Here is a 27,384-nt window from a genome sequence, read left to right on the forward strand (position 1 = left end):
TAAAGCCCTCTGTCTCGCTTTTAAGGCCCTACATGGTATGGGTCCCGAATTCCTAAAAAAAAGCCATCTCTTGGTATACCCCCAACAGGAACCTCAGATCCTTGGGAACCTACAAAGTGACCCCCTTTAGATTCAAGAAAATCAAATGGGGCGTCAGCGGCTTCCTTACCGGTGCCACCAGACTCTGGAATACGCTGCCTCGCCACATCAGATCCACACCTTCTTTACAAGCATTCAGATTACTTCTTAAGACCTGGCTTTTCAACAGATGACTGTTCTCCCGTGTTCCCCTTTTTACTCTGCTTCAGCTATCAGTGCCAAGACTCCTTCGGGTATAGGCTGCGCTTTACAAAACTTGTTAACATAACATGAAAAGCTGGGGAGTTTGTGCGTTGGGCTTATTCAAGTGCCCCAAAAAGAACAAGCCAGCTGCTCGTTTTCGAAACCTATTCCTTCTGATTGCGAAGCGTCCCACAACATTCAAATGGAAGCTGGCCTACCCCCATTAGTGTCTGGATGGTGTAAAATGGGGCAAGGATGGAAGTAAGGTACTGAGTAGGGAGGGAATCAAGTGTCTTAAAAGGTGCCCTGTATCCAGTGGTTGGGATGACATATATTTTATAGCTTTCAAACCAATATAAATGTTGGTGCCCATGAGCGGGTCTCCAATTACATCATCTACTCCCGCATCTAGCGCTGCACACTTGGCACTCACCTTTTCAATATGAATTCTGCTCAGATTAAATATCTGCTACCCTGTGTCCACTGCTATGATGAAGCAACTATTGACTACTCCTGCTGTGATCTACATCTCACTATCGTCCCAAAGATCGTACTCGCCACTGTAAGGTACCTCCTACGAACGCCTTTCGCTACGCTTACCAGCAAAGAGCCCCGCTACCTGCTTTCTTTATAATCCTAACTCTTAGTTCCATGCCTGTTAAATTGCTGTTTTTATCTAAATACTTTTGCTTGTACTGAAATGAACACAACATTGACCTATTTGCGACAAGTAGCTATAGTTTCTAAACCCACTGATTGGTGACATATTTGCCATATTCTTAAAGTATGCGAGTCCATATATTTCTGTTCCTTGCTTTGTACCGCGTCTGTACTACAAAGACTATGAGTTGGGTCTGAGATCCCTAGGTGTCCTGTCTGTGAAGGACGGAGATGTGATTGGTCCGGGTTCCCTAGCTGTCCTTTTATGGTTGTGAATGAGGGAGTCCCCTAGGTGTCTTGCCTTTGTGGTGATTGAGGAGGGAGATGTGTTGGGTCTGAGTTCCCTAGAATCCCCTACAGCTTACTTGTTTATAAATTACTTCCTACCTCAGAGTTTATACATTTGTGAGGTTTTATTTATTTTCTAGTTTTTCTTACAGCCCATAATACTTGGGCTTTGCCCTTCTAATAAGAGTCCTCCTTTAGAATTTTCTGACTGGCCTTGTGGGCCAGCAGTCCACCTTTTCAGATTGTACACCCTTGGCTTGCACCCACTGGCTTCCACTGATGGGAGCGCAGCTTTGTTCAGATGATGGTTGCAACAGAATCAGGGCTGCACCTTGGTCTAATCCTCTCGCTTCTATGGTTTATGAATGTATGTTCCTGTCGTCATCCGTGGAACGATCTTTGCCACCCCGCGCCATCTCCTCTGCACCTCTCCCTCTTGCAGTTAAGATCTGAGAGGATCAAAAATGCTACCACTTATTGTCACACCTCCTCTTAGGGCACCATTTTCTATTGTGATGATCTGAATTCTGATTGGCTGACACGTGGACGGTTCACAATGCTCTGATGACAGAAGACCACAGTCAGTGGTGGAGACTCCATGGTGACAACCACAATTCCTCTTGGACCAATGTGAAATGCGTCTGTTGTGTTTGAAGGCCTCCCCTTCCAGCCAGTTTAGTTTGGCTGAAATATGTGTCACGTGATGAGCGAATGAGTGACTTAGTGATTCACCTTCTGCTGTCCTGTGTTGGCGAGTGTGCGCATATCCATGATCACACTGGAAAATGCACAAATGCTCTCCATCTTCTAGCATCTTTTTTTAGGTGTATAAAAGGTAAGTTATTAGACTTTGCGTGATTTGTTGAATATGTGAAAGTGCTAATCCCTTAATTTCCTCTACCGCGTTCTAGCTTACAGTAGCGTTCACTGACGCCATCCTACTTCTTTTCTCTTCTGACTTTTGTTAGTCCTTTGTCTGTCACACACCCTTGTCATACTAGCTTTCTGATCATTGCCCCTCTTTGTCTGCTTCCCCCTATTTTTTTGCCATTCGCTTCCTTTTACTTCCTAGTCTCCTTCACACCTTCCACTCCTCTTCCCCTTTCTACGCAACATCCCTTTTTAGCTCTGCCATGAGCCAGACCCTTTTGATTTTACTAATATTATAGATCTAATATACTTCCTAATAGAGGCTGTCAGCCAGCCCTCTTCATCCATTGTCCTATTATTGGGTCAGCCACATTCCTTCCACCCACTCCAGTATACACCGAGAGGCAGTGGGTCCGCCCCCTTCAGCCATTGGCTAACTTCACTGTGAGGGAGGGGTTTCTGCCCTTTCACAATGAGCACATCTGCACACAAAGCATTGTTTGCCTGATGTCTGCCACCTTTGCTCGTTGACCAAAGATGTTGCCCATTGCCCCTTCTGTGTCAGCACTCCCTCACCTTTTCCCTGTATTGCCTTTCCCCCCCCTGTGCGTCTTTTTGTTCACTGTTACTTACTCTTAACTTTTGGATCACCCCTTCCCATTTCCAAATTCCCACTCCTTTACTTTTCTGAAGTGTTTTCTCTAAGTTGAGCATCTTAGCATTTAGGCCCCATATTAGTGCTGGTACCACATTGACTATAGGAAATAATACAGGAGGACATCATGAAGCTGTCGCGCAGTAACCTCCAGGAGAGTTCTGACACTGGCAGATGATACAGAGAGCGAGGAAGAGGAAGAGGGTGGGGGTGAGTTTAAAAGCGTGTATGTAAAGTGGGTTGCTTGTTGTTTTTTTATTGGTGTTCTGGACAATGATGTAGTAGAGGCGATGCTGTGGTAATATTATCTTTACTGTATAGATAAAGATAATCATTCAAAGTAAAAACAAAAATCGCATGTATGAAGATAAAATGTATACATAAAAAACAAATATTAAATCTGATCCTTTTCAACCGTTGATGAAAACAAATGTTCACTTGGCAAAAAAAAATACACAAAACAGCTTCAATGTCTATTAATTTCGGAGTTAAAAATCCGATCTATTGCTTCTGGAGCTGTCCTCCTTCCAGTTTCAATTAATGTCGGGCAAATGAGTTTCTTCTTAAAAGAAGTGTGTTGTGGTTTTACTTATATTATTACATCATTTTCCCTGACTTTAAGATACATGTGCCATTCCCTCCTGTACTACCGTTTTGCATAAGTGATTGACAAGTCAAATCTTGCTTATTTATGGCCATTCTTTTGAAATTCATTACAAGATTTGTCAATAGACAAGTATTTAAAAAGAGCTACAATCAAATTCCTCTAATTTGACAAACATTGCATTGGAAAATCAGTAAAAGAGCCAACTGTTTAGTTAGACAATGATTCCACTGCATTTTTCTAATATTTGTAATAATTGGAAGCATTACTAAGAGACTCTGATTTATTTATATAAGCTGAATGGGCCAAATCTACACACAAAAATTGAGAATTGTAGTCTCTTCCATTCGGCAACTAATTTCAGAACTAGAATAACAGTAGAAATTAGATATGTAATAAAGTGTCATCTAAAATTGAACCACCACCATGAGAAAAAGGAGTGCCTTTGGCAGGTTGTTCAGCCCTATATCGACCATTGAAACCGTGGAATCCCAAGGCATTTATGGTCAAAAGTAGAAGATTATCAGCTGCTGATTGAGGTCTTACAGTAAACAATGTCTGTGGTATACTATACTGATGGCCAAATAATTGTGATACAAGCACATAAAGCGGTGATTACTTACCAGATTGGCATTTAAATCCCCAGTAATTCTTACTAATGCATTTGAATGTACAGTTTCAGATGGGACCAGTTGTTAACCTACATTGTTTTTACTAAGCTGTGGAAGGAAGTCCACTTAAATAATTAATTATTTCTGTTTAAACATCGGTCCACATAAGGACTCAAATGTAACAGCCAAATATGAATTTATAGTTGATTCTTAATTCTGATCCCTGCATACCTAAAGCGGAATTGACCAAGGTGAGTATGCTGCCACTGGGTTTGCTACTTCAAACATTTGAGGCGTAGGTTTTAAATATAGCAAAGTTGTTAAATGTAAAATTAGTTCACTTCTGTGATTCTTGAAGACCAAAATTAGAAAAGTAATTTAAATGTTACTTCAGGTTTTGCCTCATGTTTAATTGCCTTTCAGAACTAGCGAGTTTTCAGCAGCAGATTTGTGGAGAAAATAGAATTCAGTATGGCCACATCTCAAATGTAGGTTGGATCTTGAGTTAAGGGAGTTGGTGAGAGTAGTTTTGAGCTTGTTACACTTTGCAGAATTGTAGCTAATATGCCCCCATTGTTTAATGTGGCCAGCTTTGGGCACTTAATAGTCAACGATGTTAGGAAATGAGGCCTTGTAGGCCACTAAAAGTCGTAATATGTCCTCCACCGTTCACATGGATGTTATGCTCCTGAGAGTTAGTCGATGATAGGTTTTGGGTCTTAAAATCAAAGGAAAGTTGATTTAGGGAGGTTTTGTTTGCTATCACCATAGCTAAGAAGACTGATTGTCTCTTCCATATTTTGTGTACCCGATAATAGCATGTTCAAGATAGTCTGTTGTTTACAGAGGTCAATATAGGGGTGTCCTAGAGGGACCAAGGTTAGGTTAATGAAAAGGATTAGAATATATTCTGAACTGTACCACGCTGTGACTGTTGTAAAATTATATGCCGTTGGTGATTTTTTTTTTTTTACTTTTATGGGTGCAGAGAAAGTGATATGCTTCTCTCCTTGTAATGCCAGTCGTGATATTGAATGTTTGAACCTATCATTGTGTACTGAGCAACTATTCAATAAAAATTGTTTAAAAAAATAATAATCTATTGTATTGTTAGACGATGACTTATTTGATATAAAGTCTACTCTTAATAGATCTTTTGATTTTAACTCTTTGATCTCCGGATACGAGGGCAACAATCTTAGGACGTTTCACCTCTTTAGGACATCATGCTGTCCTTCAGCTGAATACAGGGGGGTGAGATCAGTTTGGGTCCCGACACAATTCCAGCCACACTCGGGATGAAGAATGAAGCATCAGGAGCTATGGTTAGTAGTTTGGTCATTCAAGCAGGGTAGTAAGCTCTGGATTAATCCCAAGAACTGTGGACTGTAGGTGAGAACCAAGTGGTAATTTATTGATACTTGGGTCAACTGATGATGTGGTCTCGTTTTAGTTCTTATCAGACTGTAGGTGTTTTGCCAGGAGACTACCCATGCCAACAAGCATTTAATAATCCGACTATCTGATTTACAAGCCCTAGATTCAAAGTTGATCACAAACTTCAGAAATGGTTCTGTTGATACTATTAGAATTAAATATACCATCTTTGTTGCTATTCATTTATTTTTCCTTTAATGGGAAGTTGTTCGTAACAATTGTAGTTGTGGCTGGCAGAATGAATGTATGAAGAGCATTCTCAGATGATGTGCTTTTCGTCTCAAACTCTGTGTGAGCAACAGACCGACATTGTTCCTCCCCAACCAGCTGTCTTGTTAAAAACTGGATAAGATATGAGTTGAAGTTGAAGTGGTTTGCGCCCAAATGAAATCAGTCGTTACCTTCTTTTGTTTGTGCTTTCTTTATTTAAAATTCGAAGCTTTTTAAATCTGCGCTTTCTTAAATGTGGCTTATAGGACCAGCATCATCTTTTTCATCTTGAAGAAATATCTGTGCTTCCAGTGCCAGTTCCTGTTGCATATTCTTGCCAAAACTTTCATGATGTGGGTTGGAATTTGAAAAATACATTTCATTCACTGTGAGATCCTCCGGTTGGATACTTGATTGATCAGTGGGGTTGCTTAGGCTAAAATTCTTGGGGGTGAGCTAATTTAATTAGATTACAATTTTGTGGATACTTGTTTAGTTGTAGTGGATTTCAAAAACGTTATCAGTAATTGAATAGTTCTCTGAATTATTAAAGATGGAACCAGTTTTAATCATAAGAGGTTACCCGACTTAAGGCCATGTTTATAGCTTCTTCATGTGATGCAATGGGCTTTAGAGAAGTCACATGAGCATCAGCAGTAGTGTTCAATGAATCAAAGTATTACTCGTCTTCGAGAAGGTGTCTGTTATGGCGCCCAAGACTATCAGAATGGGATATGATGGCAGGGTAGCATAGTGATCCAAAACAGAAAGAGTAGCGGTAATTAAATTTGGAGTGATACCTTTATTAAGTTTGGTATCCGAGTTTTTAGGTAAAGAGGAAAGTGCTTTAAGATCAGTTTAATTTGCAGAGATCTCAAGTCATTCACATCAAAATTAAAAACAGTATTGTGAGAATGAACTGAAAAGCTATCATTTGTTCCAACCGTCTTGCAGAACATCCTAGTCCTAAATAGATTCTGAATGCTATAGTTGCTTGTCTTATGTGAAGGGAGCAGTAGGCAAATTTGCAGTAGGTGAATTTGCAGAGCTGAGTAATGCAGTCGTAACAACACTTCTGTTCTCCTTTGACACATCAAAGTCCCAATGATTAGCCACTGCAAAGCTTGGTGCTTTTGCTATTGAAACTTAACTATATTGAAGAAACCGGATTTAATAGTTTGTTCTTGGTAATGTGGACTATTGACGGTTGACTATTAGATTGTAGGATAGTTTGTGATATATCAAAGGATGTCAAGATTGATCATTATTCATTTAAATAATACAATAACTATAAAAAAAAAGCAAAAATAAATATGGAGATGTAAATTTAGTTTAATCTTGGGTTTTGAGGTTCACATTTCTGAAAGAAGAAAGTGCGGGAATCAAGGTTTAAAGGCAGCAAATACAAGGTCCCTCAGATGTCTTTCCAACAGTCTCCTCGTTCGAAAGCTGGTCATACCGCCTGCTCACAGCCATTGGATTACAGAAAATGCAGCAGAGAAACGGTGTGATACCGCCGCCACCCCCACCCACCCAAGCAGTGCATGGCCTCCTGTGCTCCTCTATCCTTTCCCTCCTGCAGTTAATCACTCTCATCACTTCAGGTCAAGTGCAGAATGTGCCAGACATAGACAAACCGCTCACCTGCCTTTGACTTCCTGATGCATGCTGCCCGCTCCCCGAGTCCTGGGGGTGGATATAGTGGCCAGGTGCAAGTACCTGCTAGGCCGGTAGGTCTGTAGGAGTGAGTAACTGAAAAACTGAGGGCTTGGGTCTTTTTCCTTCCCGCTTCAACCCTAATTGGGCCTAATGTGGTCAAATGGAGGACCACTGTGGTCCGAGTCAGTCAAGTTAGTGCTGATGTTGCAAACCCACGTTCCATGATCGGGACATGTCCCACGGCTTCAAGTGCAGATGGTGTCCCAGCACATCACAACGTCCTGCAACAACTCCAAAACCTTTAAAGGTACACTCGCTGATTGCTTCTGTTGGTGGGAACAAGTATGATGCTGCTTAAAGGGAGGGACGTAACTGGTCACGTCGTGGTCATGTGATGTAATGGAGGCAATGTAGCACGTGGTATGCTAAGAACAGAAGCCTGAATGCTGGACTTCAGGGTTTGCCATGGCCCTTGTGTAGAAAGTGCGTCATTTTTGCCTCCTAGCTATTACTTTTTATCCTTAGGAACCGACCTTAAAAATAGGGTGAAGAACTGGGAAAGGCGGTCTTGTGGATAACATGGCCATAGTTAAGGTAGGGCCTGAATATCTGAGATGCGCGTCAAGCTTAATTGGCCTTTTGAACTTCTGGCCAAGAGAAGATCCCAGGACTCCTGGCTCAATATTGGGATGCTTTTGCCGTTGATGCATGGGGGTGAATGAGGTGCTGCAAACTCAATTTCCTGGGGGACTCCAGGAAACAGCGTCATCTTAACCCAGTTTGTGGAACACAGCGTGGAGGTCTGACAAGTAGAGAAAGCAGTACGTTTTCTTTGCATCTTCTGCTGGATGGCCAGCTAATCTATTTGGTAAAGTTAGGGCATGACCGAGATAGATGCTGGGACTTACCACTGGGTCTTTGGCAACATAGATGCTGAAGGCACCTTTGACCGGAGGGGACCATAGCAATAACTTTCCAATCACAGAGCACTCGGTGCAGAAATCTAGGAAGGTTGTAGGGGATGCATCACCGTGCATAGGAAGTACTCTCACTATTAGATCACACCGTTGGCGATGTCTTTCAGAATCATAGACTCTCAGGAAATTCAGGGTGTATTCTGCATAGCACTGAAATATGCACCCCACATCAAGCTGAAGAAAAGAATTGAAAAGCATCTTGGGGTAATACTAAATACCTGTGGATGCAGCTTTCCGTAGAGGTCCTTGGGGCGCCTCCAAGTGTGCCCTTTTTTGTCAGTTTGCATGGGAGAATGGGGTTCACTTCTTGATGCCAGGACCATCCTTCTGAGTTTGGCAATGACCAGCATTGCAGCCTCTCCTTGGTCCCTCGTGCAACTGAACATAGAGGAGCAGCCGATCCTTTGGAATACTGTCCTGAGGCCTGAAGTGCAAAGGGGTGGAGGATGAGGTCAGTCTGGTGGCTGTGCGCCTCTTTTTGTGAACCATGTCTGTTGTAGGTAGACCTCTAAGGTGCAGAGTTGCTAGCAGTTATGCCAGTCTTTACAATAGAGCTAAGGTGGCATTCCATGGCACCTACAAATTAATTTTCTTTAGTCAAGTAGAAGTCAAAGCCTCAGTGCAGCTTGTTTTTAAGAAGCAGACATAGTTCATCAAGATGGGGTAGAGGCTTGTGGCCACAAGAGTGGAGGAACCTACTTGAAGTCATGTTGGCATGATGGTGTTTATAACCTAATGTGGGGTTGCACTGTGGACTTCAGTTAACTGGTTGGAGTTCTGCTCTGCTTGTCTGCAGCTCCAAACTGTTTCATCACCTAGAAGAGCTAAGACCAAAAGTTATTTGCGGGTCAGGGACTGGCTCTGAGACGCTCCATCGTCTATGGGCTTTCTGCCTCCCCCTCTTGTGTACCAGAGAGTGTAGTGTGTTTTGGTACACAGTTTGAATATTTATTGAAAGACCAGGGTGATGGAAATGGCCTCTTAAGATCATGCCCATAGAAGTGTGGATAGTATGTTAATTATTGGAATGGTGTGAAGGGGTCTCACAATCAGTCTAATTAATCTGTACACATGAAGCTTGTAGAGTATCGTCGGCAGTGATCCTGGAGGAGCTGGTATCCTGAGTACGTGCAACACACCTACCGCTGTGACATAGACGCTTGACCTCTATGCAGTTGGTAGTACTCCTATCTTATCCTGTTGTCCCTGCACAAAATGTGCCTGTATGAACCGTGTGAATCTGGACCCAGGCTACACCCAGAGCAGAGGGAGTTTACAGTTGTTCAAGTGTCTGCACTGCGTATGCCGTGTGACTTACAGGGTTGTAATCGCTATCCGTAAGTAGACAGCAGCTCTCTAGGCTTCGTGACGGATGTGAGTGGTAGGGAAGAGAGTGCCGATCTCTTGCTATCTCTTCTGTAGGTCTGGGATGAACATGAACGGGCACAGTTTGTTGTTGCACCCTTCCTATTGACTTGCACTTCCCACCTTCTCTGGTCTGCATATCTGAGGACCAGGTGGGGTTAAGTTGGAGAGGACCCAAGAGTGTGCTGTTGGCCCGTCCTTGTGATTTCTCAGAGGACTGACTAGGTCGGAGCTGCAGGACAGTGGCAGACCAATGATTCTCCTTCCGGGTCATGGTTGCACAACATGTCACTGCCCTGGAGTTGCACTATTCTTTGTGAGATGGAAACGTATTCTGCCAGTGGGCAGAGTGTTGAAACCCTGACACCCATGCTCCTATCAAGAGCAGAGGGCGGGAGGGCACTGTCTGTCTGTTGACATTCAGTGCTAACCAATGCAAAGCAGGCCTCTGTGCTATGGAGGGAATGAGTAGGCTGTGCCCGCATGGGTGTTTGATGAACCCACACACTGCTGTGCCTGAATGAGGTTGAATGATGGTTTTTAGCCAGGCTCTATCCCATGTGTAAACAATACAGCGCGCTCCACTCCCTGGAGCAGGTTTGAAGATGGTGCTCTCTTGGACACTGACTGCCCCACTCCCTTGATGTCTTTTTGTTGGTTTATTGTCATTTAAGTCTCCGGTACTTTTGATCTTGGCTTGTTTTGATGATTTGGAATCGTTTTCCCATAGTGCCGTGGGAAATGGGGTCCTGAATTGTTCTAAAAACTACACCTTTTACAACATGGTTTTACCTTAAAAGAACACAACTTTCTACATCTGAGTAATTCAGGGTTTATATACTTTGTATTTTTCCTCATCTAGCTGCCTGCCTGCCGGTCTCTTGTGCTTTTATTTGTAACAGAAAACTTTCAGAATTCATTTTGGAGACCTCCCTATCCAAACCCTAAACAAGTGGTACCCTTAAGCGTCACTTTTCCAGAATATTTAAAAGAAATCCGGGAAAGAGGATATGGAAATTTTAAAACGTAAGAACCTAAATTGACTAAATATTATTTTGGAGAAAACAAATAAAATTGGCCTTTTCCCGGCTCCTCTCGAGTTGGTGGGCGGTATGTGTGGTGGGTACTGTTGTTAACAAGAGGACCTGAGGAACCAGTAGGCATTATGCTGGTTAGGCTCTACTATTCAAATACTGTAGTTTTGTATGGACAGTGTTCTACCACAGGGGCAAGGCTGTGGCTATCCTCAAACTATATCTGCAAAGTGAACTGTTGCCCTGAAGCATGTGCAACCATGACCTTCCCCAGCATACAAACTCTTCTGACAATGCCGTGGCCTGATCATGAGCTAAGGTTCCTCAGGTACGACCACGTACTGCCGCATATTTAGTATTCCACGAAGCACTAAACTATTGCCAAAGATGAGATCTTTGATGCTCACGGTTATCCTCTTCCTTGAAGTGTTTATAAGGAGTTGGCCAACAGTGCGGTCCACTACACAATCATGCCCCCCTCCCTGACAAGCTGTGCTAGCAGTTACTGCCATCTTAAGTCTGCTTTTTGAGAACTTTTCACACAATCTGCACTTTTGATGCAATTTTATCTTTGGCACTCTATTAAATGTGTTTTATGGCCTTCTAATCTTCAGTTGAATTGCAACAGAAATATAGCACCTGATTCCAAGTTGGTTCAAACACATTTTTAACTACCCACTCTCTCTCTCTATTGCAGGTTCGCGTAGTCAGTCGTCTTCCAAGAAGCCTCGAAACCGCAGTATATTTCATTCGCTCTTTTGCTGTTTATGTAATGACGATTCGGAGCCCCTTCCAGTTAACAATAATGCACCGCTCCTGGTGGAAGAAAATGGAACAGTCTCCAAGGTAAGACACTTCGGCAAAATGAGTCCAGTTGTTGCTCTCCGCCTGTTGGACAAGGTGTGTTTGTGCTTTTAGGCCTGTATTATCTAAAGGCTTGCCTGAACGGTGTGGTCACCAGACCCTTCTGGAAGGTTTGTTGATATCTTGGCTTGAGATGAGACCTGGGCCTTGTTGGTATTTGGTTTCTGTATTTGATGCAACAAGAGTTGGACCATCTGGTCAAGAAATTGCAGGATCTCTGGCATCTCAGTGGGATGCAGTTCACTAATAGGTTATGGAGATCGATCAGATGTTTCTCCACGATGCACAGAAGATTCTCGCCCCTCGATTTGATGTGGAACCCTCAGAGTTCAGGTGATATTGTTAAATATTCTCAGGCCCAAATGACTCCAGTTCCTAGACTTTAAGCATAGTCGCTAATCCTTGGACAAGGCTGAGGAACCAATGATGTGGTGTTTTACGTGGTATCAAATATGGACTTTTCTCGGTTCCAGCTGGTATTCCGCTTGCTGCCGCCGGGGCATTTGAGCATTTTGATTAGCAAGTGATGCCTTCTTGACCATGTGCCTTCATGTGTGCCAGAGGTCAAAGGTTCGCACTCCGTTACCTGACCCCCAGGTGTCATTGATTGTGAACTGATGCAGATGGCCTTCCTTCTATATATACCATATTCTAGGAGGGGGTTCGCCATTATTCTACATAGGTGCACATCTATGTTTACAGATGGTGTCATGCGACAAAGAAGGCCCGGGATTCCAGGTGGTTACCAGGTTAATTATAGAGAAGATAGGACAGGGTTCTCAAAGAGTCATTTACATTTTTTTATCACCAAGGACACCAGTGAATTATACATCTTTCGATAGTCCGGAAGAGAAGGGACCGGTCTAGTCCAAGTAAACTGTATATCACAAGATTAATGCACATAAATCTTAGATACTCATTCTCTTGGCCTAAGATAGTCGAATAGTTAAACACTGTGTTCCAAAAGATTAAGCAATGTAGAATACGAAGCCATGAACAGTGAGTAACCAATGAGTGAAAACCTAATAACAAATACAAAAAAACCCTCATAATTGGCATTAATGAATCAGAAGGTGTATCAAGAATATCTTTGATTCGCCGAGTGAGGAATATCCACGTTTCAACCTTTATTTCCCGCTTTTGGACCGGGTCCTCCTCAGGACAGATGCACAGAGCCCCTTAAGAGGGTCACCATCGGTGCCTGTGAGGTTGAAAATGTAGAAGGGTTTCTGAATGACACTACAGCTCAAAACATTTCTAAAATGGAGGCTTTATGTCGAGGTGCATCGTCAGCAGGAACTAGAGCATTGTTTGCAGCCGGCCCCAATTGTCAAACGGATATATTACACCTAAGGGAAATTGGGTGCTGTTTAATGTGTTTTTATTATATTTTCATTTTTTTTTTTACCTACTGGTCACTGTGCCATACCCTACCTGTATTGCTGTTCTATCTTTTTTTTTTTTTTTTTTTTAAATACACGGTTTTGTCACCATTCATTTGTCCTGATGTGCCAAAACAACTAGATAAAAGATAAATGTGTAGTAAAATTGTGATTTATATAATTGACTTTGACTACGAAGGTCCCTTCTCTTCACTTCAACGAATGATGTTTTATTTAATGATGTCCTTCGTAACTAAGGGATGGATTATTGTAACGTACTCCTTTGGGGACCCTGTTCTCTTTGCTTTGTCCTGTGTTTTCAGTGCAGCAGTCTTTCACTCAAAGGAGGATGTGTCTGAAGCTTTCTGGTCTCCTCCTCCCTCAGTGGACTTGAGGGGTAGGGGTGTCCTCTGCAGAAACCTTTTATTGTGGTTCAGGGGCATCACTACAGCTGCTCTTTATTCCAAGCGAGTGCACCGCCTGCCACGTCATGGGGTATCTTGGAAGAGTTGTGTTATATTTGAGCAGTAATCTACATTCTTGGTGATTACACTTCTTGGAGGGTAGAAGTATCCATTAATTCTAGTTTAACTACGAGTGGCACAGTGCTACCATGCTTTTTATTGGTTGCATCAACAATCCCCCCCCCACTCCTCACTTACACATTGAACGGGTGGCGGCGGCACCCTCCTCTTTAGTTGCAGTGCTGCATCAATGCACCGGTCTCTTGGACTCTATCAATGCCACTTCCCATGCTTGGCAGAACTTACTTAAGAGACCAGCAGCCTCAATGTTTTACTCCCCACTCGCCCCAATAGAGCACGGTCAGTGGCTGCCAGTGCTTAACGAGCCAGAAGTATTACGCTGGCGCTGTTGGGCATTTAAAAAATAGGAGAGCTATTTGAAGATGGCAAGGGACGCAGCTGGGAAGAAATAATAGATCAGCTATAACTCCGCTGGTGGTCATCCATTCTTACAGAGTCAGACGCGCTTCGTGACCTGCTTGGGGAAGAACTGTTAGAACCTCCAGATGTGGGTTCTTTTTCATTGTTGTTGCAGGCAGAATCCCCCTGTCATTTGGTCTCCAAGATTTATTGCATGGCACAAGACTATCGTAAGAATGTTTACATTAAGGCCAGATTGTGGTGGCAATCGGACTTGAAAGTCACTTTAGATGAAGATGCATGGCGCTATTGTTGTGAAGCCACGAGGAAAGTGTTGATTAAATGGTCGTCATAGACTCATCCACTTTAAGTTCCTTAATAGGGTATATTATACCCCGGCTCGGCTGCACCGATATGGCCTCAGGGATACGGCGAGTTGTGAGAGATGTAGCGCAGACCACAGTGGATTCATATACTTAGCTTGGCTGTGTCCTAATATTGCAAAATACTGGGCACTCTTATTCCAAACTCTTGAGTGATATCATAGGAGAACGCTTGGCCCCAGACCCTATGTTGGCTCTTCTAGGTTACTCTAAGCAAGTCCGGAAAGATATCCAGAGATTAGTAGATATAGGATTATTGCTTGCTAAGCGTAGGGTTGCTATACATTGGGCCCGTGGTCTTCCTCCTTCTGTCACCCAATGGTCTAGGGACATGCTGTTCTGCAACACACAAAAAAGTTATATAATGAGCTACTACCCCCCGCAGAGTAGACCTAAAAATGTCTGGGGATTATACCAGAGTTACTCAGCCTGTATAAGCTAGCTCTCGTTTGATCATGGGTACAAGGTTAGATAAATTCCTATTCAGTTGATAAATGTCTGACTGTCAATTGCTGTAATGATCTGTATTGTATATCACGTCCCAATATTAGGTGCACCACTGAAGAGCAATGTATGTATACTACAGCTCTCTTTCTCGTTAATTTGTTGATTTGATTTTGTCTGTTTGTCTTCTTTGCAAAATTAATAAAGTAATAGATCTTCTTTTAAATGATAGTTGAACAATTTTAGACTTCTAGGAACCACACTGGACACAGTCGTGGTGAATAAGGGAAATCAGCTTCTCTTTATCTGTAGAGCACGATTGATGGGAAAGATGTGAATCCATCCCACGGTTGCGTTGGCTATCGAAGGCCTGTTGTGCGGCAGTCTTTGCATGGTGGTGTGGTCCACTGTGACACATGCAGAAGACATGCTCGTTAGGATCAGAGCTGCTGCTGAATTCCCAAGTGTTGACGCCATGGCCTCTGTGGTTCCACGCTGCTGTTGTTTATACCCTCTCTTGTACTCTGGGAAGCGGCTCTTGACTCCATTTGTTGCTGTCGTCGCTCATATGTGATCCTTCTCATGATACAAGTGCCCGCTCTGCTTGGAGGTTGGATGCTTGCAGCTTCCTTTAGGACTTGGTCAATGTTCAGTGGCTGGAACGAGGAGAAGTGGTTTTATAGATGGATAGGTGACCGCATTCTATTGTTAGTGCTGGTGTTTGGTACTAAGTAGACAGTGACGTAACACAAAATGATGAGACCCCTGCAGAATGTGGTGAGCGGCCCAACACACCTGTATCTCAAGAAAATTATTAGACCATGGGCTGAAGGGGGCTTCATGAAGCCTGGAGACCCAGCTGCGCCTCAAGGGCCTGTCTTGTACCCCGCATGTAGGGTGTTGACCAGGGCTTCAGTCAGTGGTTTCGAAGTATACGATGTATCCTTTACGTGGATAGAATTGGACCACCGCCCTCCCGTGAATCCTGCTGTGAGAGGCTGCTCTATTGGCTTTAACGAGGCCAAGCTCTAGAATGCAGCCCCTCTACCCCCCCCCCGGCAGTTCGTTCCATGAGCGAGTTGAGTTTTCGAAAATCCCTCAATACCTGGCTTTTTAAGAACTGACTTTTTAGGTGATGCCTCTGGTATTGGTGCAGTGTCTCTCTTTCTATCAGCACTGGGATGCTTTCGGGTCGCCATGCGCTTTACAGAGTCCCTAGCAGTGCATAGTTGGTCTGTCTCAGACCGGGACTTGTACCGCTGATGATGTAGCGTTTGGATCCACAATGGAATAAGACCTTTCTTTACCGACTTGGGGCTCCGTTTCAGTCCCCACGCTGAGTAGGTCCTGTTTCTTCAAGAGTTTAGTAATGTTCTGAGCAGGTATTTGATGTCTGTAGTGTTACGTGGAGAAGTTCAAAGGCTCTTGGAAACTGGGGAGATTCCTCGTAGATGAGCGAGTCGTGGGTGGGTTCTGCTTGACCTAGATCCTGTGGTCCATTTTAGTCAGCTGATCGTTGTCCAGTAACTGGTCAGGTTAGTGAATCGGGCACTCGATTAGGTTCACATCTGGCCTTTGTAAGTGGAATGAGGTCAATCGTGTAAAATGAGCCTGGGATGGACATCCTTCAGCTGCCTCCGTGGCATGTCGCAGGTTCTTTGTTGATCCAGAAGTTGTGGTCATCAAGCATGAGTATCTGCTGGGTCAGTGTCCGAAGGGGAGACACTCACTTTAGAAGGGTTTTCTTAAAGCTGGTGCTGTCCATACTGCAGGTAAAACACTGCACTGATGCTAAACAATTTAAGTATCGAACAAGATTTTCTCGAGTGTCCAACAAGGGTGTAGGGTTTCTTCTGATTTTGGATTCTGAACATGCGTTGCATTTTCAAACTGGCCGCACACTGGTGGGTCCCCGGTGGATGCAGTAGTAGCTTCTTCACACACAACCAGTAAGTAGCCCCTTACCTTCTCCTGTCCGATCAGCTCCCAAGGGGGCCTCTTGGAGGATGCAGCTCAGTTCCTGGTGGCTTTACCCGTCCTGCCTGGGAGTCCATTACAGGCATCCTGTGTCCGACCTGCTCACCAGGGTCCTCCTTGGAGGACTCAGCTCAGTTCCTGGTGGCTTCACTGGTCCTGCCTGGGAGTCCCTTACTGGCATCCTGTGTCCGACCTGCTCACCAGGGTCCTCCTTGGAGGACTCTGCTCAGTTCCTGGTGGCTTCACTTATCCTGCCTGGGAGTACTTTACCGGCATCCTCTGTCCAACCAGCTCACATCCTGGGTCCTCGGAGGTTGCAGCTCCAGTTCTCCATGGCTCTACCGGGCCCATCTGGGATTTCCTTGGTTCTGCTGCTACAGTGTTACGATTGTTATCATTGCTTTTATAGGGGGTCAAAACCTGTAAAAAAAATTCTAAATCTGCGGTGTGTGCAACCTTGAAGGTCTCATCTGGAGAAACCAGACATTAGCAAAAAGTGAAATAACTTTACGAAGCAATAAAAAGCTGTGTCCAGCCCAGAGTCTGCGCGGTAGGCTGTGTCTTGCTCTGAATCCTGGCACTCAAGCACCATCTCGATAGACTTCTCTTTGGCCGCTGTCCGTGTCATGTCAGTATTGTGGTTGCTGGGTCTTTTAATGCACGTTTTATAATACACGCAGGGCTTTAAGTGGGCCGGGTGTCACCGGGTCTGAGCACCGGCAGTTTTTAGGTCTCGCCTGAGCCAGCGCTTTAGCGCTGCTCTCGCGAGAGCTTTTGTAAACTGGGGATTTGGAAGTGCAAACTAGTGCTTTCAGGCCGCCAACTAAAGTGCATGTGCGCCGGGCGTGCGCACCATTTGGCAGCCTGCGTGATCATTTCGCGGCCGCTTTGATGTTCTCAGTGAGCCGCACGGCCACTGAGAACATCAAAGCAGCCGCGAAAGTGCACACCATTTGCCAGCCTGCGTGCCTCTCTCCCCTTCAGGGTGCGATGTGCCCTATCCCCTCCCTTATCCCACTTCCTGCTTGTTTTTGCTGCTTTACATAGCACGAGAGCTTGGAACACTGGAGCGAGTTACAGGAGCACCGGATAACATGACACAGGTTCATATTTTTCTGTCACGGACATTACTCGTTTTGCTGGAATCAAAGGTTACTGCGCCAACGCCCGACTCGAACTTGGTTCTGCACTTCCAAAGTCGGCAGTTCGGGTCGATAGGCAGCTCCTCTTCGCTGGGTCCACACACAGTAAAACCGGTCCATATTCACTTGTCACCAATTCTGATTAGATCAAATGTACGGCGTACAGCATGGAACAGCAAGCATACCTAATTCTGAGGCTCGTAGGGGCACAGCGACTACACCGTGTGAACCTCCCAAGTGGCAGCCACCTCTGTCACCACCCCGGGATAGTATGACCTCATCTAGTCACCAAGACGCACTCAAGTCCAGTCACCACAGAATAAGTGCTTGACACCAGAAGTATCAATCAAGTGTATCTGTTTAGCAGCCTCTGCCGACAAAGAAGCCACAATCTGAAGGCTGGTCCCCTCTCGGGTAAATGCAGTGACATTCCTCTCCATACCAACCTCCCTTTGTGGGGACGAGGTGTTCAAGTTACAGAACTCCTTCCACCATCAGACAAGCATTGGCATAGCCAACATGTCTCGCCTTTGGGACCCTGTGTTTTGCCATGCAACAGTTGTTGTTGCACCAAAGAAATTGTGCTGCATAAATAAATACTTATAAGGTCCCAAAAGCAAGACCTATTAGCTATGCCAATGCTTGTTTAAAAGGGGCCTCGAAACTGGTCTCTATCGGGATCTGTTTTGGGCCCTGGCACAGGCGGTCCGTTTTTTTCCGTACTACAGTGTGCACATGCACATCGATGTGCGCTGCTCACTTCTCACTAGTGGAGAAGTTACGGCATGACATCATGCCAGGTAAGCGTTGTAGGGGAAGGGAAAACCTTTAAGAGTCATTTTCTCTCTGGATTTCCCTTCTCTTTTTGAAACTCAGGAGCAGCAACATTGTCGTGGTGCCACCAGGGCTTTAAGTGGAAGCTTTTTCAATACTATATACAAGCCATAGTTGCTGCTTATTTATCTTATGCAACTAACAACCATTGACAAAGCCAATAGTCCTGACTTGTTGTACGTGTGATGTTACTTGTGTCATATATCTGGATGCAATGGCAAACAGCAAAATACAAGTTGGCGGCACACTATGCTAAGCACAGATTTTTAGCTTATGTGTTTTAAGCCATGCCCCTAATTACATTGGCCACGCCCCTTTGAGACCCCCAGTTTTTTTCATCCCACTTAAAACCCTGGGTACACGTCTCCATGTGTGTCTGTGTTTGTCATGTGCAGGGCCGGACTGACTGCAGCGGGCACCGGGTTTTTCCCCGTTGGGCTGACAGGGTGGGGGCTGGTTTTGGGCCCCTGGGGGGGGCCGTTTTTGCAGGATAGCTGCAATATCGGCTCCTGTAACAAAATCGGCCTAAACCGGCCCTGGCAAAATCCTCGGCCGCACCCCCAATGCCCCAGGGGGCCGGCCAAGCCCTTTGCCAGGGCCGGTGTCAGTTCCCAGTCTGGCCCTGGTCATGTGGTGGATGAACGCACTCAGGCATGCCATGACGTGATTTCTTCAGGTCACCAGGCATGTGTCACATTGGAGCTTTGTAGTCTTGTATCTCGGCTTCTGTTTGCAGCATCACGCGAGGAGGGCGGTTTGGTTTCATGAGATATCCAGCAGTCTTCTCCACTAACAAGTTTTTTAGCTCCATCGACCGAAGACACCTGGAATTTTAAATACACACAGACAAAAGCGCACCCACTCGCTCTCTCGTCTCTGTTTTGAAGGTCTTAAAACATGTTTGTTATTTTATAAAATGATGGGGTTTAAGTGCCCCTAACCATCCGCACTCCTCCCCCTCCCTCTTAACCCCCCTCACGCGTTATTCTCATATAAAGTATTTTAACATGATATGCCCGATTGATTGGTGGAAACTCTAAAACTCTCTCCCCCCGTTTTACTGACCCGTTTTACGCCCCTGCTTAGAACCATTGATCAATATAACATCAATCCTCGAAGTGTCTCCATCGCATTTGAACCATAAACGTGCATTGAGATGGAGGCATCTGTGGAAAGCACTCTTTTCTGGCAGGGAAAGGTAATGATTGTCCACCCACTCTGAATCCAGATTTATAAAACCCCAAATTCCTTCGTCACACACTCCGACTCATGGATGTGACAGTCCACCAAGATCTTTCAAACTCGAACTCACTTTACTTTCACTATAACTTTGCCCATTGCTGCCACCTGGCGGCATTGAGTGCGCACTGCATGGAGACGCCGCAGTTCCAACCCGAGGGGGACCGTGGAAACGTGAGCCCCGGCCGGAGCAGCTGTCTCGTCCCGCCCCTCGGTGACTCACCTCACGTCCCTGGTGCTCGGCGCTGTGGAAGGGAGGGGGCATTCATTCAGACATTCTACTGGAGGATCAGAGAGAGAGATAGAAGCGTGTTGTACTGCCATGACCTCCCTCGCGCCGGCATCTGCGAAGGCTGCAGTTTGCTGTCTGCATGTAGTACATGTGCACGTACTCTATGGATTATCGGAGCCCCAGTGAGGTTCCAGGTAACTACCAAATGTTTGTAAAACTTGGACCCCTCCTTTACATCAATAAATGACACTGGATGATGTCGACCAGCAGCGGCCATGGTGGCTTGAAGCTACCTCCCCAGACCAGACTCCAGGAATCCGCGTTATTTACCCCCTCGTCACACATCTCCAGCAGTGAATATTCAGCAATAACATGTAAATATTTTGTCTGCACCGTGCTGAAGCCCACGTCTAAGAACTGCCTCGAATGTCGCGCCCTCTGACCTCTAACCCAGTAGGGAGAGGGCAGATGCCCTGTCAGGCGGTGACCGGTCCGCAGATGCTAGCTAGCTCAAGGGTTGCAGAAACACAAGTGCCCTTCATGGGGTTAGTGTGCCAAGGCGGATCCTGCCAAAGTGCTTTTCAGCCTCAGTCACCGAAAACCACACGCAGTCCTCACTGGGTCGCATAGAAGCCGTGCCCCAAACCAAGAGTCCATCCCCCAGGGTCTCTGCCGGCAGACCCAAGGGTAGAACATGCTTCAATCTTGGGTCGTGGACCCCTAGGTACTCACAACAACAGCGTGTGAGGGGTGCGTGGCATGCATTGGTTATTGGAAGAGAGACCCGGCACTAGTGCAAGCCACAGTGCACCAGAGAGAATCAGACTAAGTTCTATAGGCTGCATCCGGTGCACCATACTAGGATAGCACTTCGAGGCATCGCGTTGCTGCTGGAGCGCGTAGGCAAGGTTGCACAGAGGTAGGGTGGTCAGGCCTGTTAACCCCTCTGATGCTTGTCCACCCCCCCCCCCGGGGGAGGGGGGCACAAGCCCACTAGGCACCAAGGATTTTTTTTTTTAATACATAGGGGTGGGGGTTGCCCAGACTAGGCATGCCAATGCCCCCCCCTCCCCCCCAAAGAAATGGCCAGTGTCTTCCGCCCCCCCCCCCCCCCCCTTGGCGGCATATCGGGGCAATAGCCCTTGATTTGCACTCTTCTCCCCCCACCCCTCCCTCCTCCCCGGGTGTCAGAAAGCCCACTATGCACTGACCTATTTTTTTTTTGCAATGCGCCTAGCTGTGGTTTTTGGACCCTAGCTCAGCTGGCACCTTAGGACACCTAGCAAACCTGTATTTTTTTTTTTTTTTTTAACTAGACACCCAGGAGAATCTAGGATGGGGTGACTTCTCTGGCTCTCACCATGTTCTGTTACCCAGAATCCCTGGCAAACCACAAACTTGGTCAGAAAAAAACACATTTTCCTCACATTTCTGGGATGGAAAGGTATGAAATCAACAGGGAGCCACAAATTTCCACCCACCCAGCATTTCCCCAAAACATCCAATAAAAATGGCACCTCACTTGTGTGGTTAGGCATTGTGCCCGCAACAAGAAATGTCCCAAAACGTGCTGTGAAGACTTCAAAATTATGATCACAAAAAGACTAGGTTTTGCGAGGGAGTCCCCTGCACTTCTTTTGTCCCGGGCTCAGTGGCCATCTAGGCTAACCTACCAAACCCAGACATTTCTGAAAACTAGACAGCCTGAGGAGTCCAGGGAGGTGTGACTTTTATGGATCCCTTAACGATTTCCTACCCAGAATCCCCTGCAAACCACAAATTTAGTTTTAAAAAAAATGTAATTTTTTCCCCACATTTCTGTGTAGGAAAATTGTGGGATCATTGGGCTGACACAAATGTCCTGCCACCCAGCGTCCCCCCAGGTCTCCCGATTAAAAACTTTGCCTCGCTCGTGTGGATCGGCCAAGTACCCGCGGCAGCCAAGGGCCCAAAACCTATTGTGGAGACATCAAGATTACCCATCGCAAAACAACCTGGTTTTGCAAGGAGTGGGGCACCTCGGTTTATGCCCCGGGTTTGGCGGCCATCTAGGGAAACCTACTAAAACCACACATTTCTGAAAGCTAGACACCCAGGTGAGTCCGGGGAGGTATGGCTTGCGTGGACCCCCCCCACCCCCCCCAACTCTTTCCTACTCAAAATTCCCTGCAAACCTCAAACGTTGCTGGGGGAAAAAATCACATTTTTCTCAAATTCTGTGTGAGAAAGTTGTGGGATCACTGGGCTGAAACACATTTCCTACCACCCAGCCTTCTCCCAGATATCCCAATAAAAATGGTACCTCACTCGTGTGGGTCGGCCAAGTACCCACGACAGGCAAGGGCCCAAAACGTATTGTGGAGACATCAAAATTACGTATCACAAAACAACCTGTTCCCCTCGGTGGCTGTCCGTGGAAAGGGGCTGTGGTTTGGCAGTGAGAGCGTGGCCAGGGAAAAATATTTATTGTCCCACCAGGCAGGAGCCTTTCTGCTCCTGCCGGGTGGTGGCGCAGAATTCTTCCCTGCCAGTGCTCTTGCGGCAGGGAAACAATGGTGTCGCGAGGGATGGGGTTCCCGGGACACTGACACTGAACCAAGGGATGGGGTCCCTGGGACCATACTGTGGCTTGGGGAGGGAAGCCCCCCATTAGAAATGATCGGCCCCAGAGAAGGGGACCCTGAGTCCAAGAAAAAGCTTGCGCATGGAGGGCCTTATGCCCCCCTTCCAATTTTATAGCTGAATCGGCCCTGGGGAATAGGGTCCATGGGGCTTAGAAAATGCTTGGCTGGGGGGTCCACATGATCCCCTCCCCTTTACAGATGCAAGGAGCAGAGCAAGTATTACTAAAAAATCTAATTTGGATTTTAGTATCACTCGCCAATAGCTTACGCCATCCAAATGTTGGGCATATGCTCTCTGAAGAACTGGAGCTAACCGGCTCGGTGGAGCTGTGGAATGTAAAACTACCGCATCGAGAGTTTAAAACTGCGCTGAACAGAAAAGTAAAAATCAAATCCTTTGTATCTGATCACAGGGCGTTTGCTAAAAGAGAACATACCACCCTGGTTATGATAGAAAAGGTCCCCAAAAATAAATCATGGAACCGTTCTCAACATATTGCAAAATAAAATTCCTGCATTTCTGGATGGGCTGCGTTTCATCTCTAGACTTACCACCTCCACGGGCAACTAAAACCGAGACTAAAATATGTTCACTATGTGGTCTATTTCAAGAATCAATAACACACCTGCTCTGCATATGATCCACTGTCCTTGAAGATCTCAGAAGATTTCTTTGGCATCTGTGGATTACAAGGGGTCACAGACCTTATGATCTGCTGTCAGACCCTTATTGAATAATGCACAGCTGCAAGCGATCGCCAAACGTATAACATTTCAGGACGTTACAGATAAACTATCAAGAGAAAATCCAGAATCTTAAAAGAAGCAGCGGTGTAGTTGCAAACTTCTGTAGAGCCACAGATAAATTTCACATAGCTATGAAATATGTGCTAAACAGCTTATTTTACTCAAATCACAGATATTTATTGATGCAGCACGAACAGAAATAACTAGCTTACATGGTCTAATTTCGAAGATTTTATTAGTTTTTATCTCAAACCACAAGGCCGTAATCTGAACAGTGCACTAAAACTATGCAATGTCCACATTTCTTAGTCATAAGCTGGTTATTGAAATGTATTTTAAAATATTCAGATTACTTTCATTGATCCTGTATGATTGGCAATTTGATCTTTTTGACTACTCATCTACATAATGCTGTAAAAAATGAGATATCGATCATTCCTTTAACTCTACTTGGCACTTTAATGGATTTGATTGTCTAAGTAAAGTATCTTTGATTTGATTAAAGGTCTTTTGGCTCAAGCATATGCTTTTCACAGTGCATAAATCGAGCCTACTGCCTTTGTTCTACGTTTTTTATAATAAACATATTAAACTTACGGCATCTGGCATAGTTTTTCCAATGAACCAATCCAGTCTATAGTCTTATCTAAGACTTTTCAACATACGAGCTCAGGCCTTGTGTGCTGAGCATAAGCTTCCCACAAGGCAGTCATCGGCAAACCATAATAAAATAAACCATATTTACAGAACTACATTTGGTAAAATAATACATAATCTCTCCTCCGAGAGACGAAGAGGGATTCTCGCAGTGCAAATGTCGTACCCCTAGAGTTTGTCATAGCGGGCGATCGACACCAAAATCCTTAGTATTACTGTAATCTACGAGATTTCATTTAACAAATTATCTATCGACAATCTTTGACACAGTGCATCATTACCAACCCTAATGTAAAGGCGTATTGGTTTTAACAAATTAGTGTCACATTAGAAAGATCTATCGTACCCTCTTGATATAACTTTTCATTAAAAACCGCTTAGTCCTAGCCTAACTTATCACCATGAACCAATCAAGCCTGTACCCTTCATCACTTCTCTCTTACCATAACCAACTCATGCCTGCTATATTCATGAGCTGGCAACCATCAGGCACCCAGTCATAAAATAACAGTCCAAAAGTTACAAATATGTAGAGAATGACAATGGGCAAACCAGTCTACCACCCCCTCAAAGGGGCCGAACAAAAATGAGCCCATTGCTAATCTCAATCCGAGTGTTGAATGGTCCACCCTTTGATGGCTGGTAGCTTAACATGCGCGTTCACAATAATTCCTCGCACCTGTTGACTTTCTCATGACTTCATCGTCAACTCAGTCCTGTTGTATTGAGAATCCACTTTCCCGATGGCAAAAAAAAAAGTGCGATCCAGGCATTCATTTTCAACTTCTGCCCAATGAAATGCTGTGCTCCAGTGAACCAGCATGTGGGCCAATGGATGTCATGCAGGATTCACCAGGGGTCTCAGCCCTGACCCCTGCCTTGCTCTGTGTAACCCCAGACACTCCCTTTACAACCCTGGCTTCAGAGGTGTGAAAGTCACTCCCATTTACACAAGAGCAGCTCCGCCGTACTTATTTTCTGCCGCTTTTCATTATACTGTTCGTAAATAATATCCCCTATTAGTGTAATAAAACATGGAGCCTACTGAAGTGGACCCGGAACTTTGATAGCAGCTGTGGTAAGATAAACTAGTTTAAAATGTATGTTGTGTGTGTGCTTGCGGGTGAGTGTGTGTGCGAGAGAGCATGTGTATGTGTGAGCATGTATCTATGTGTACGTAGGTGTGAGGCTGAGTGTTAGTACGTACGAGTGAGTCAGAATGGGTGAGATTGAGTGAATGCAAGTGAGTGAGTGAGTATATGGAGTGTGTAAGATATTGTGAGTGAGAATAAATAAATGGGTGAGTGAGTGAGTGCGAGTGAGTGAATGTGGCTAAGAGTGAGCATGTGATGGGATGCTTGCGAGTTTGCCATCGGCCCTCTCATACTGAACGTCATTTTTGTTTTACAGAAACACCCAGAATAAAATACCGGTGCTGGCTTACTTGAGGCAATGCTTAGTATGACTGGCACCAGTGTCGAAATACTGGAAGTGGCTCATTGCGGGTCATTTTGGGCATAAAGGCACCCATGGTAAAATACGGATACTGACATCCTACAGGCCTTTCATGAAATTAGGGCACCCTGGAAAAACAGTTGAGGACTAAAGGAAATTTGTGGCATGTTGACAGCGGTGGGCAAAATGCTGGTATTGACACACTAAAGGTAATTTCTATCACATAGGTCGACAGTCTGGCATGGTGGGTGCCATGAAGAAATTCTGACCTTGGCATATTGAGGTTATTTTTGGCAAAAGGTTCACCTAGGGTGTATGGACAGTATACATTGCAAAGTTCTGCGACTGGCATATTTTCTGTCATTTTGTATATATGGGGCCACAATGACCAAATGCTGACCATGGCACAATGGAGGATTTCTTTTTTTTAAATTATTTTTTACATGGGGGAACGTCTGGTTTCATTGGCTTGGTACACCACGAATACATTTGAATATTTAATGAGTGCCCTTTCAGCGCCTGTGGCATTTTATCAAATTTATATGAAGATAGGTTTATAAAATGTGCTATTTCACCACGTTCTTTCGAAAGTTTTCACGGGGTAGAAGCCCCCCAGAAGAGCTCTGACTCACTCACTTCACTCCCTCCCTGCTATTCAGGGCAAGTATTCGCCTCAGAACTTTCAGAGATCAAGACCGCGCCGTATTATTTGTGTTATCGGCAACCGATATTTGTCTGTTTTGTTTTACTAATCGTGCAGTTATTCAGCAATGCCAAATGTTGTGATCATAGGTTCATATGACCGGTCTGCCAGACAAAATCCGGGTCAAGGGTCATGTCTCACTTTCTTTGTCATTAAGATCAAAGGGTTTTTGATGTCACTTCAGTCACCGCTTGCATTTTCGATGAATCGACTCCCCAATCTTTTTCTGTTGCCCATTTGACGACAGCTGTGCTGTCAAGCCAGACCTAAGTAGCACATCAGTCCAGGAGACTTCACTGAAACATGACCAAATGACCCCAGGTCCACGAAGGTCTCTAAATGTAGATTTCTCCATGCTTTATTCTAACAAAGGTGATGTAGTGGAAAGAGGTCTTGCATGGATATACTGGAAACTGATATCTGTGAAATAAATCCCAGATTATCAGCCTCCGAGCCTCCCAAGCACGGCTTTGCAAAATCACTTTATCTCCGACCATGGGCCTGTTGCTTCTCTCTAGACCGTCTAAAAATAAAATCCGAGCTGCTTCCAGCTGTAAATGTGCTGGAGGATTGAACTGCAAAAAACATTAGTGCAGGAGATGGTCATATTTTGGCAGAGTTACAAATATCTGCAATTACAATCCATGACTCACTTTTCAGACATTTTACTAAATGTGCACATAAAGTCGAGGCGTAATCCACTAAACAGATGGGGGGTGGGAGAGGGAGCTGCTCTTTATTATAAATATAAGGGATCTCTTTACATCCAAAGTGGAGAGATCAGATGATGCCCTGATGACCGAGGGGATCCATGGTCCAAGGGATCGTTTCAAACTTGCCGATCAACCATATATTTTTTTAATCATAGTGTTCTATGTGTGCACTTCGGGGTCTTCTTGGAATGGCAAGGTGCCACAGCAACCTCCGGCAGGGTAGCAGATATGATAGTGCAACGTCCACAGACAATCTTGACAAATTAGGATGTGAAAAAGCCAACCATTTACACCCTAAGCGAGAATGTTCCAAACCAACTAGAGAAAGCTAGTTAACAAACTGAGAAGGAGCAGAGAACGAAATGAGTACCTTATATTCATGAAATGGTAGACTGGAATACATGATCGAAACATAAGCAAAATCAACCTTAATTCACTTTCTTGTTGAAGAG

The 27,384-nt window shown here is 44.9% G+C and overlaps 1 protein-coding gene across 2 annotated transcripts in view; it reads left to right on the forward strand.

The window, feature by feature from the left end:
* CTDSP1 (CTD small phosphatase 1) overlaps positions 1-27,384 on the forward strand; it is a 168,925-nt gene that overhangs the window by 76,801 nt on the left and 64,740 nt on the right. Inside the window, exons 1-2 of one of the 2 annotated variants that reach the window (XM_085650029.1) lie at positions 1,888-2,065; positions 11,350-11,498. In XM_085650029.1, the coding sequence (XP_085506155.1) occupies positions 1,942-2,065; positions 11,350-11,498 (273 nt within the window). In that variant the 5' untranslated portion in view covers positions 1,888-1,941. Of the gene's footprint in view, positions 1-1,887; positions 2,066-11,349; positions 11,499-27,384 lie in introns of those variants that run through there. The other variant, XM_085650030.1, reaches the window with a different exon arrangement.

This window comes from Triturus cristatus, chromosome 3_2 (assembly GCF_964204655.1).
Source record: "Triturus cristatus chromosome 3_2, aTriCri1.1, whole genome shotgun sequence".
Taxonomy (NCBI): Eukaryota; Metazoa; Chordata; class Amphibia; order Caudata; family Salamandridae; genus Triturus; species Triturus cristatus.